The following is a 12,589-nucleotide window of genomic DNA, read 5'->3' as shown; positions in this document are numbered from 1 at the left end:
GTCTCCACACGATTGTTCACTTTGTCTGTACTCCAGGTCTTCAGCAGGGTTCGTTGGATTACCTCTAAAACGCCCTCTGATCAACATTGTGAGCCGAGATACTTCACTGTCGATTATCGAAAGGTCCTTGAACCAGATTTGTTCGGGGTATCTCAGGGAAGAGATACGGGACTATTCTCGACTTCGCCCTCGAGTAGGGTCCTCAGAGTCGAGGAATCTCTGATCTTGCCTTGTGGTATTTTTGAGCCTTTCAAGAACCTGTATCAAACTTTACATTTGTCGATCGAGGTCAAAGACAACAAAGATACTGATTACGGAGCACCCCATCCGTCTCGCGAGTCTCTCATACAACCCGATCGCTACTACTGTGGCCACATTTTTGACAGGTTTCCCTGGGCAAGCTCGGATGGCCTTCTTATGAATCATGCTTGCTCTGAGATCAACTTCTCTGGAACTCCAGTTGGCGACGCTGCACTTCCCACTCGACGACAGCCGCTGGAATGAAAGCCTGGTGGTTCGACTTGTTGATGTGTTGATGTCATGGGTGCCAAGGCGCTAATGGCGAGGCTGCATCGACAACATATTCTACATCTTCGGCTGTACATACACGTTGCATTCTTTGGTTCTTGTAGGGTTTCCTTCCAGCGGTCGAGACTTTGTCAATAGACCACTCAATACATCAAGCAATTCTGCATCTTGAACATTGTCAGATCATGTCTTTCCCCTGGTATTCCGGGCTGCTTTGACATTCGTGGCTCTGTGCCTTCTTCCACAATCCGATTGCTCCCTTCCATATACACGGTATATTAGTAGAAAACAGTAAGTCTGTCAGCATTCTTGAAGATTACCGAAGCGTGAATAGAGTACTCAGGATGCTCGTGACCTTTTGGTCCTGTTCCGGATTGCTTTTGAACGCCATGAGCATGCTGGGATGTGTTGGGTTGAAATCGACGCCGCTACTGTACTCTGGGGGTGGTGACAGAATGCATACACCAAAGGGCAACAGTCTCATGTGAAAAACCACAACTACAAAAGTCACATGTGACACCAGAAAAACCCCACTATACAATTTAAAGTCACAGAAATTCTTCCACAATCGCAAAGACCCCTACTCAGGAAAGAGACTTACAGAGTCAACAAAACCTAAAAAAAGTGAGAAAGAGACTTCACGAAGTCAACAAGGTGGAATTTGGTTCTAGTAGGCGATCCTCCGACCTCCGACCTCCTTCCTCATCCTCCTCCTCCGACCGAGCGAGAAGATATATCAGGAACCTGGCACCGGGCCAAAAAGGAGTCAATATATCTCAACAACGGAAAAACCTGCCACGGCGGGTTTAACTTCCCACCACCCCCTTCGAAAGGGGCTTGGTGGAAAAAGTTTTTTTGCATTTTCTGGGGACGTGGATTTTGAAAAGGGCGACTGATCTTGTGTGCGTGTGTGGCATTGACTTGTTGTGCCCTAACCGGCGTCGTTGATGGCGGCGGCCTCCTTCGACTTGGCGATTTCTGTCGGATGTTGCGCCAAGGATGTTGAGAGTGGCCACAGCTCAAGATGAAGTGTTTTGTGATCGATTCTACTCTTGCTCGGTCAATACAAATACAACCACAGTGTCTGATTGTCTGACTCTCTAGGTTGGGCAGGGAGATATCCGGAAGAACTAAAGAGCACTTTGCCACTACCACGCTGGGCGATGTTGGAGCGAATGCTGAAGATGCTTGGAAACACGAGACACGAACACGAGACTGGATATTGGAACACTAGACTTTGAGACACATGACTCTCAGTCCTCACTGCAGTCGGCTTCCAGGCTGATAACAACGCCTCTCAAACTGTCCAGCTGCGGTCGCTGTCCTGTCAGGATCTCTGCCAAATGGGATTTCGAGGAACCCTGAAATGCGCCGTCTACTTCTTTCCGACCAGGCCAAGTCCACTATCAAATGCAAGGCACGGACATCCCTCGTCTCCGCTTTCCACTGCATACACCTGCTTGGACTTTTGGATATCCACAAATGTCTTCAAATGACAGAGCCCCCAGCAGGGCGTCATTCAAGGAATTGTTCCTCCAGCAGCAGAGGACAGCCCCTTTCGGGAACGGAGCTGGTTGTTGCGTGTTTGCAGCCTCCACTGGCAATTCCAGTGCTGGTATGGTACCTATACTGGTCAAATCTGGGCAGAGTGGCAGTCAGTTGAACCCGTTGATTCATGTGAGTCTTGCAAGATGACATGGATGCCTGAAAGAATACGAGTCAGGCTTCAGCACTGATCAACCGAACCTTACTCGTTCGGTACAAGATATGGGGCGACCAGAGTACCTACCTACCTAGGTAGGTACTTGGACGTATTTCAGACCTAAGAGACCCACCCAAGTCCTAACATAGCCCTGGCAGAGCCTGGCAGCATCAGCATCGTTTCGCACCCATTTGATCTTTCTGACGCGCTTTGACTTCTTCGAGGTACCTGGTACCCAAAAAGCCAAACTTGAGATGCACAGCCTCGGTAACCGATACTCTCTTGAAATGGCTTGGTGTCAGGGGGCCAGATACGGGGGCGGGAGAGTTTCTTTACACTCTCTTGGCGTGGGATTCCGCTGACCTGCATTAGTCCTTAGAATACCCAGACACGGTACCGAGTATATGTCTTGTCTTTCTGCTAATGTCGATGTTGATACGCCACATGGGGGCCAACTCCCTCAGGGCAGAATCAACGTCAAACCTCTGCTGACCCCGACAAGAAACATCCGTGAGAACGGTTCCAGATTCTGAGTCCAGCCCTATGTCTTTCAGACGTACGTCCTCTAGCCTACCGAATGGATCTTGATGTTCTGTAGGAGTGGACGTTCGCCGACGCCACACATTTCTTGCTATTGCAATCCGTCCATCCATCTCAGGAAGGCGTTTCATGCCTAAAAAGGGGGTTTCCCGCTCCTTGGCGTGGTCAGCAATAGGGTGTTTATAGGATCTAATCCCGTTCTCAGGCTCGTATGCGAGTCCTTTCACATTAAAGGAATCTCTTAAAGGTGTCTCTCACTCTCTCCCCTGGTTCCACTTGGGTCTTTGGTCGTACCAGTACTCGTGTACTTGCCCTGCCAGTCTTTGTCCATTCTCTTCGAACAACCAACTACGCAACACACCAAGGTTTGGCGGGAGAGGCTCGGTTTTTCAGCGTGTCTAAACTTGATCTCCAAGAAACTCCTCGTGTCTGGTGTTACACAAGCCTCTCTCCTCCCCCCCTTTTCCCGGCCAATTATTCCGCGTGGAAATCAAGAAATCACTACGAACTACTATATTCCCGGCCTGTTTCGGTCTAGCCTTCTTGTTCTCTTTGTCTGGGTTTAAATTTATTAAAGGTCTAATAACGACGAAGATACATAAAAGCAGACCCAGGACTGAGGCGACTTACAAGGCCTGAGCAAATAATGATGGCGGCCCCAGCAGACAATCTTACGGCCCTGCTCGCCTTACGCGACTCCCTCAATGCGTCGATTGATGCGCTTTCTGCCCTCTCGCCCGAGGAGAGAACCCAGCCGCCCAAAGTCAATCAAGTCCGCCAGCAGATATGTTCCACCGCGACGCGAATTGCCAGCGAGACGGTCAATGCTTCGCAGGAAGCGACTCGGATCGCCTTCATGGTGAGGAAAGATTTCTTTTTCTGGTGCAAAATCATCCTTTTGAACTTGTGCCGCCTCAAAGCTTCGTTCATTGACACTGGGTATCTTAATAGCCATGGCTGAATGCGGTCGTGCGGACCGCGTTGGAGCTGGACCTCTTCAACCTCCTTGGACAATCTACGACTGCGTCCGAGCTGGCGCAAAAGACTGGAGCGGAGGTGACCTTGATAGGTATGCCTCATTTTCGTGCCGCAGGGGGTGTAGGGAGGACTCTTGAGAAGTTGTTCTGCTGACATGCATGCCCTGGTCAGTGCGCCTCATGCGAGTCTTGACGGGCTTTCATATCGTCGCGGAGCTTGGGGAGGAAACATATGCGGCGACGCCTGTTTCGCGAGCGCTAACCATGCCGGCCACGGCGGACTTGAACAAGCACATGTATGTTCCTCCTTTTCTCCCCTTTCCATTCATCCTATGCATTGGCTCTTTCGCTTGCCATTCCGTTGTCGAGCTTCTCCGTCAAAATTGAGCCAGTCGGGGCAACTGATGTCTCCTGTTGTGGATTACCAGATTCGATAGTAGCTGGGGCTGTATCGGAAAGATGCCTGCTTACCTTGCCGACCTGGGCTACAAGAACCCCGACCAGCCTGACAAGACCCTTTCGCACTATGCAACAGGGACTGACTTCTTTGCGTACCTACGCAATGATCCCGGGCGCCTTGCTCGCTTCAACTCGGCTATGAAAGGTGCTGCGACCTTACTTACCAGCCCTGTTCCGAGCTCCCTGGTCGAGTCTGGGGCAGGTGAAAGTGGCGTCGTAATGGTCGATATCGGCGGAGGCCATGGTCAAGTTACGCAAAAGGTCATGGAAGAGAATCCGCATCTCAAAGGACGTTTCGTCGTCCAAGACCTCGGCGCTATCATCGACGAGGCACGGGCCAGAAATCCCAAATACGAAGTCATGGAGTACGACTTTTTCACTCCACAGCCTGTTCATGGTCAGTACCACCACCCTGCAATGTATTCTCCGTGCAGTTCGATATCCCGGACACCCTGTTCGAAAGAGCCCTTCCCTTATCTCACAATAACCGCGGCCTAACGTTTGCATAGGAGCGCGAATCTACTTCATGCGTCGTGTACTGCACGACTTCCCGGACTCCAAGTGCCGCGAGATCCTGACGAACCAGATCCATGGCATGGTCAAGGGCCAGTCGAAATTGCTCGTCTGCGAAACCGTCCTGCCGGCAGTAGGGTGCAGCGGCTTCGAGTCGCTCGCGGACATCAGCCGCACGACCTTCAGCTCCATGCAACGGAGCGAAAAACAATGGACGGCGCTGCTGGCGAGCGTCGGCCTCAAAGTTGTCAAGATATGGCCTTCCAAGGGAGGCCCGTTTTCTGTCATCGAGTCAGAGCTCCAATGATTCGGTGACCATGGGGCGGGTGCCGTGTCTGGACACAGATAAAGCTGTGAGCAGGAGCAAGAGAAATTTAGAATGAGTTTCTTCGTTGTACCGCCGTACGTTCGTCTTGATCAACGGTTTCGTCTGCAAAGCCGAGCAACATTCCAAGCTCAAATGCTGTACGAGATACTCGGTACAATACATGCATTTGGCAAACTGTCACGATGGACAAGAAAGGAGACGCTGGAGAAGCTAGTTAAGCATGCGCCAAGGATTTCCCTAGTGGATGGCCAAGCACAAATCACGTGGAACCCCGTCTCCCTGCAGCGTAATTGCGCCTGTGCTCGTCTGTATCCCCAGAGTGATGATTCTGGCGCAAATGTTCAACCTGGGACTCATAAATCTCCCATTAATCGTAGATTGTTGTCCAGTCTTACAGCAAAGCCTCTTTTGACTCTCTCGATCTATGACTCTTGATTTCTTCTACTCGTCGCCTTAGAATTGACCTGAAAAGCAGGAACACATTGCAGCCACGCCGAAAGGCAGTCGAGCAAAATACTCATCAGATCTTTGCTTCGGCGCCCTCCTGCTTGGAGACGGCTTTCTCGTTTCAACATGGCGCTCAATGCCGCATCCCACAACATAAGTATGTCGAACGTTGGGTGTTGATCAAGTCTTACAACGTACACTGACATGTCTGCAAGCTGGCGAGCCAACTGGTTCCCCCTCTGGTCCCCCGCCTCCAGTGTCCTCCGAGATAACCTCTGCCGCCAAAAGCTCAGCCGCACAAGACGCCATGGGCCAGAATGTCCCTGGGAAGGACCTAAAAAACAACGAGAAAGGTCAAACAGTGATGGGCGAAGCAGGCAAGGAAAAAACTGCCAAAGAAAGTATGCAAGATAACCTTCAAGGCTCGCATTGATGAACTCCTCCATCTCGTATCTGTATATGAAAGATGCGGACTACACAGACAAAAAGATGACTCACCCGAAGCCAAGAACCGGACTGCCAAACGTTCCATGGTTTGTGACTGGGAAGGCATCTATGAAGGGCGGGCAAGGTCTTGTAGTCATATCACTCTTTTCCCTCAATGACAATTCACTCGTTGCACCCACAACGTCGCTGCTCATATCCACTCCGTGCAAAGAATATTAAGTCTGACTATCATGCCTTCTGCAGTTGAGAAAGAGCGTAAGAAGGCAGAAAAGCTGGCCAGGTTCCAAGAGAAACAGTCCAAGAAACAGACCGCGCCCACTCCCGCAGGTGATGCCACCAAGTCCGCAAAGAAAGAAAAGGTCAAGAAACCTGCCGCCGCCGATGCTTACGAACCTCAAAAGATCGAATCTGGCCGCTATGAGTGGTGGGAGAGCAGAGGCTACTTCAAGCCGCAATTTACAAAGGAAGGGAAAGTCAAACCAGAGGGCAAATTCGTCATTCCGATACCTCCTCCCAATGTGACGGGATCCCTGCATATGGGCCACGCCCTTACGAACGCGCTGCAAGACACCATGATTCGACATGCGAGAATGAAGGGCAAAACCACGGCCTGGATCCCTGGCTGTGACCACGCCGGTATAGCCACGCAAAGTGTGGTGGAAAAGATGGTTTACAAGACCGAGGGCAAGACCCGGCACGATCTAGGCAGAGAAGTCTTACTGGAAAGGATCTGGAGCTGGAAGGAGAAGTACCACGCCAACATCACGAACCAGCTCAAACGTTTGGGAGGATCTATGGATTGGTCACGTGAGGCTTTCACCATGGACGACGATCGTTCCTATGCTGTGCGGAAGACGTTTGTCGACCTATTCGAAGATGGTATCATTTACAGGGCGGACAGGTTGGTGAATTGGTGCTCTGCTCTTTGCACCTCCTTATCAAACCTCGAAGTGGACAACAAGGAGCTCAAAGGGCGAACCAAGTTGAAAGTGCCGGGGTATGACAAGATGATTGAATTCGGTGTTCTCACTTACTTCAAATACCCCATCAGCAAAGGAGATGACTCACACAAATCGTCGACCTCGCCAGACCGCTTCAAGGGCTATGAGTTTATCGAGATCGCCACAACCCGTCCGGAAACCATGCTTGGTGATACCGCTATTGCCGTGCATCCCGACGACAAGAGATATAAGCACCTCGTAGGCAAACTGGCCATCCACCCCTTCATTCCAGATCGCAAGATCGTGATCATTGCAGACGAAGAGGTGGAGATGGACTTTGGTACTGGAGCCGTGAAAATCACCCCGGCACACGACCCCAACGATTTTACCAAGGGCAAGAAGCACAACCTGGAATTCATCAATATCCTCAACGATGATGGCACGTTGAATGCAAATGCCGGGCCTTATGCGGGTCAAAAAAGGTTCGACGTCCGATACGCTGTGATCAACGACTTGAAAGAGCTCGGCCTGTATACCAAGCAGGAAGATAACGCAATGACGATTCCCATGTGCCAGAGGAGCAAAGACGTGATTGAGCCAGTCCTAAAACCACAGTGGTGGATGAAGATGGCGGATATGGCCAAAGCCGCGGACGACGCCGTGCTGGACGGTCGAATCCTGATCAAACCTGAATCAGAGTCACGACGCTTCCATTTCTGGATGCAGAATATCCAGGATTGGTGCATTTCTCGACAACTCTGGTGGGGTCATCGAGCACCGGCCTATTTTGTTGAGCTTGAAGACAAGACAAGTGACGAAGCTGACAGCCACTACTGGGTGGGGGCTCTGACTGAGGATGAAGCTCGAGCCAAGGCGGAGAAGAAATTCCCTGGAAAGAAATTCACGCTGAGATGGGATGAGGATGTGCTCGACACCTGGTTCTCCTCGGGTCTTTGGCCATTTACGACGCTTGGGTGGCCAAAGGAGACTTCCGATATGCGGGAATTATACCCGACCAGCATGCTGGAGACCGGGTGGGATATTCTATTCTTCTGGGTGGCGAGAATGGTCATGTTTGGTCTGAAATTGACCGGCGACGTGCCCTTTACAGAGGTCTACTGCCATTCGTTGATTCGAGATGCGGAGGGACGAAAGATGTCCAAGTCCTTGGGCAATGTGATTGACCCGCTGGACATCATCAGGGGCATCACGCTGGAAGATCTCCACAAGACATTGTATGCCGGTAACCTCGATCCAGCCGAGATTGAGCGAGCCAAAACATACCAGAAGACAGCTTTCCCCAAGGGTATTGAGGAGTGCGGCGCTGACGCCCTACGGTTTACGCTCGTGAACTACACCACTGGTGGAGGCGACGTGGCCTTTGATATCCGGGAGATCGAAGCAAAGCGACGGTTCTGCAACAAGATCTACCAAGCAACTAATTTTGCACTGGGAAGACTTGGAGGAGACTTCGTCCCTGATACAACACCAACGGACAACAAGCCCAAATCGCTGGCAGAGAAATGGATCCTTCACAGACTCAACGTGGCTGCGAAGGAGGTCAACGATGCCATCGAGGGACGAGAGTTCTCGGTGGCTGCGGGCACCCTGTACCAATACTGGTTCACCCAGCTTTGTGATACATTCATCGAGAACTCGAAATATATCCTTACACCGGAGGCTCCTGAGGATGAGAGAAGGTCGGCTCAGCAAACGTTGTACACAGCACTTGAGGGCGGTCTGCTGCTGATGCACCCGATTATGCCATTCCTCACAGAGCATTTGTGGCAGAAGCTCCCACGTCGGAAAGGTGACAGCACCGAGAGTATCATGATCGCGAAGTATCCCGAGTTCAACGAGAAATTGGATGCTCCTCAAGACGCTCAGAAATATGAGTTCATCATGGACATTGCATCGGGAATTCGAAGCCTGCTTTCGCAGTACGCCTTCAAGGAACCCGGTGATGTGATCATCCAAACTTATTCGGACTCGGCTTTCAAGACCGTGTCGGAGGAACAAACATCCATCAAATCTCTAGGCGGCAAGTACGCTGGCAAGATTGAAGTCCTGCCACCAGCCACGAACTCCCTTCCGCCTGCTGGGTGTGCTCTGCAGAGCATCAACGCAGACGCCGCCGTGTATCTCAAGATTGCGGGACGGATTGATGTGGCGGAGGAGTTGAAGAAGCGCCACAAGAGCATTGAGGATGCCAAATCCCGAGCAGACAAGAGCAAGAAGATCATGAGCGGAGCCGGGTGGGAGAAGGCGAGTAAGGATACGAAGAGAAAGGAGGAGGAGAAACTTCAGGACGCCGAAAGCGAAGTGAAGCGATTGGAGGAGGCCGTCAAAGATTTGGAGAGGTTGAAGCTGGAGGGTTGATTGATAGACATAAAGAATTGTCCACGGGGGCACTCGAGGATTGACTGGGCCACTGGATAAAGAAGATTGTGGCATGTCCAACATGGTTGACGACATGGCCCCAAAAAGACACATGTATATGTTATTGCGTACGAGCACCAAGTAGAGGTCAAGATCGGGTCGGGTCAGAGGAGAGATGTCCTTGTCTGTTTGTCTCTGTTCCAGCTTAACGAGTTGCGTGACACCTGTCTACCTACATACACTCCTACCGACCCGCCCAGTACCTAGCGAGAGGTATCTACCTTGGTATGTATTATTGTATGTTATTTACAGTAGGCACTGGGTGTCAGAACAAGTCGGAAATCGATAGCCGAACCCTCTTCTTGAATTGGGAACCTCACGGGCTTCTCACTAAAAACCCTGTGGGTAGTAAAAGTATGAAACATTGGCACGGACCGCACGGCGATGGAGATTTGATCTATGAGAACACGCGACACAACGCAGAGTCCAAAGCAAGCGCCAGGCCTTTCAGTTGACCCCTTCCGGGCTTTTCTTTATCATGTTCTTCCCGTTGGGGCCGGTGAGTGCTTCGCAGTTGACCATATATCGACTGCCGGGCGACCAAAGTAGAGAGTAAGAATACCATGACTATTGCTTCGAAATTTGTGTGCGTCGGATATACAACCCTCTCGCGGCGCCAAATCCAAATGGTTGTCGACCCCCCTGGAGGGAGGAAGCCTTGGGGAATTAGGACCTTAGTGTATGGTAACGTTTGTACCTGGAGTCTTATTTCAGCGCCTCGTCCAACCACAAGTGTCGGTATGGAGGATGACAGATCTCCAGTCCCACAACACAAGTTGCCGAATTCTCGGAAACCTTCAAAAAACCATTCTTGTGTGATTGATCACGAGCGAACCTCGGGCCACTGGACATGGGTGATCGGCAAGGATGGCTGCGCGTTGTCGGAGGGAGGGTTGATCACGTTGGGTACTCCGGGATATGAATGTCGAGGACACCTCGAGAAGAATCAGGTAACTGCGCCTGTGAACACTGGAGAAGTTCTCGGTAATCTGGGCACAGGAAGCCCGTCATTTTCCGGGGACCTTCGGGCAAAGGAATAACAAGGATGCATGGATGCAATAATAATCCTAATTAATTGATCAGTACAAGGCTCAAAGTACATGCAAGTACAAATACAGCGTCTAGAAATCCCTTCGAACCTGAAGTCCTGCGGTGGACCAACTGCGACGCGTCCAATTGCGTGCTCCTCGGTCCTACACAATTTGTTCTGTCCAAATAATTGTACGAGTATTTTTCTTCTTCTCTCTATGCAGGCTTGCTAAGCCCTTCTCGCCCTCATGCCCTCATAATAGCACCAGACAGCAGCATGGGTTGAACGAGTCCGGAAGAGTCAAATTGACAATTTTCCCTTTTTTTCCACCTCCCTCCCTCCCCCCCTGCGTTTACGAGCTGCACGTCACCAGCAACGCCCGGCAGCTCCTCCCTGGGTGCCTCCTTTCCCCCCAAATGCCGCTGACGCACTTGTTCCGCGCTGAAACGCGACACATGTCCTCTTGTCAACGGGCCTGCCTCAGCATTACCAACTCTAGTCAAATCCTGTTTCGGACTCGAGGATGCAGAGCCTCCAGCTACTCGTCCTATATTAACAACAGATTGCATGCTTCCCGGCATCTTTCGAGAATGTCCTTCCCTCTCCTCAATCGCCTCCCGTCTGTCAATCCTCTTGCCTCGCGAATGTCAATGACGCGGTCGACCACCCAGCAGCAGTCGAGAGGTCATGCGGGACACTCGCACCACGGCCACGCACACGCCCACGACACCACCTACCTGACCTCGCAGAACAAGAACGATGCTGGCGTCAAGATCACAAGGATTGGGCTGTTCGTCAACCTGGGCATGGCCATTGGGAAGGGCGTAGGGGGTGTCGTCTTCCACTCTCAAGCTCTGATTGCCGACGGCTTCCACGCTCTCACCGACCTGGTCTCCGACTTCATGACCCTTGCCACCATCTCTTGGTCCCTCAAACCCGCCACGAATCGATTTCCTAGTGGTTATGGCAAGATTGAGAGCTTGGGTGCTTTGGGAGTGAGCGGACTGTTACTGTTCGGAGGTGTGGGTATCGGGTTGAATGGGCTGGATGCCCTCTACACACAGTTGATGCTCGATCCTGCGGTTGTGGCCCACGCTCATGACCACGCTGAACATGCTGGTGGTGGTTTGTTCTCCTTTCTTGGACATAGCCATAGTCATGGTCCCATATTACCTGATCTCAACGCCGCCTGGCTTGCAGCCGGCTCTATCGTGGTAAAGGAATGGTTATATCGAGCTAGTAAGTCTCAGCATGAACCCTATCTCTCTATGCGCACCCTGCTAATCTAGTCCTCCAGCTATGAAGATTGCCCGAGAACGCAAATCCTCCGTTTTAGCCTCCAATGCGGTCCATCACCGCATAGATTCGTTGACCAGCATTGTGGCCCTGGCTACGATTGGGGGTGCACATGTCTTTTCGGACGCCTCGTGGCTCGACCCTGTGGGCGGGCTGATCATTTCCGCCATGGTAATAAGAGCAGGCTGGAACAACACAAAAACTGCTCTCCTCGAGCTCGCAGATGTCACCGTGGACGATGAGATCAAGGGCCTAGTCCGCAGAGCCGCATCCAGAGCTCTCAAAGGCGATGCTGCAAATGGCATTGAGCCTGTCAAGTTCGGGAATGAGACCGAGATCAGAGATATACAAGGCGTCAAATCTGGTCAGAATTATCTGATAGACATTGAACTCGGGGTTCCCAAGGACTTCACCCTGGAGCAGATGGAGCAGATTGAAGACGCCGTGCGAGAAAGATGTGGTTCCAAGATCCGCGGAGTGAGACGAGTTCGCGTCAAATTCGTCCAGTTGGACGATGCGAGGGCCACGCTCGCAGGTGATTTCATTGTCACGGACGTGAGTCCAAGAAGCAGTCCCGAGCCCGAGGATGAGCGCGATGACCATAACCATCATCATCATGGAGAAGGGCGAGGACATGACCATGCCCACGAACACGCAAATGGCCACGCAAATGGCCATGCCATCACCTCGAGCCAAAGAAAAAAGGATACCTGAACCATTGTGGAAGCCTTGTGTGGTTCCACCAGGGAGGCCGATTCCAATGCACCGCGGAATTTTACAGCCGGTGATATCAGGCTGATATCATTGCGCCAAGAAGCCCGTCAGAAATGTTGCTCCCCCTCACCATCCGACGTGCATTTACTCCACCTCTACTTTCATCATTTGGGGAGAATTTCTTTTGTTCCTAAAGGTGTGAGTATCTGTTATGCTTGACGGACGGTA

The 12,589-nt window shown here is 51.5% G+C and overlaps 3 protein-coding genes across 3 annotated transcripts; all 3 read left to right on the top strand.

The window, feature by feature from the left end:
* Positions 1–3,419: 3,419 nt before the first annotated feature.
* On the top strand, positions 3,420–5,026 carry AYO20_04583 (hypothetical protein; the record flags this gene model as incomplete). The annotated part of the gene is made up of 5 exons (XM_022642879.1): positions 3,420–3,629; positions 3,722–3,839; positions 3,920–4,043; positions 4,185–4,603; positions 4,716–5,026. The coding sequence occupies 5 exons, from the start codon at positions 3,420–3,422 to the stop codon at positions 5,024–5,026; spliced, it is 1,182 nt and encodes a 393-aa protein (XP_022501181.1).
* A 594-nt stretch (positions 5,027–5,620) lies between these two features.
* On the top strand, positions 5,621–9,261 carry AYO20_04582 (valine-tRNA ligase; the record flags this gene model as incomplete). Its single annotated transcript, XM_022642878.1, has 3 exons — positions 5,621–5,651; positions 5,710–5,895; positions 6,185–9,261. The coding sequence occupies 3 exons, from the start codon at positions 5,621–5,623 to the stop codon at positions 9,259–9,261; spliced, it is 3,294 nt and encodes a 1,097-aa protein (XP_022501180.1).
* A 1,680-nt stretch (positions 9,262–10,941) lies between these two features.
* AYO20_04581 (hypothetical protein) lies at positions 10,942–12,361 on the top strand (the record flags this gene model as incomplete). The annotated part of the gene is made up of 2 exons (XM_022642877.1): positions 10,942–11,590; positions 11,649–12,361. The coding sequence occupies 2 exons, from the start codon at positions 10,942–10,944 to the stop codon at positions 12,359–12,361; spliced, it is 1,362 nt and encodes a 453-aa protein (XP_022501179.1).
* Between the last annotated feature and the right edge of the window lie 228 nt (positions 12,362–12,589).

This window comes from Fonsecaea nubica (assembly GCF_001646965.1).
Source record: "Fonsecaea nubica strain CBS 269.64 chromosome Unknown Scaff24, whole genome shotgun sequence".
In the NCBI taxonomy this organism is placed as follows: domain Eukaryota; kingdom Fungi; phylum Ascomycota; class Eurotiomycetes; order Chaetothyriales; family Herpotrichiellaceae; genus Fonsecaea; species Fonsecaea nubica.
Note: the sequence above shows the minus strand (reverse complement) of the source record. Positions and strands in the feature narration are given on the sequence as shown.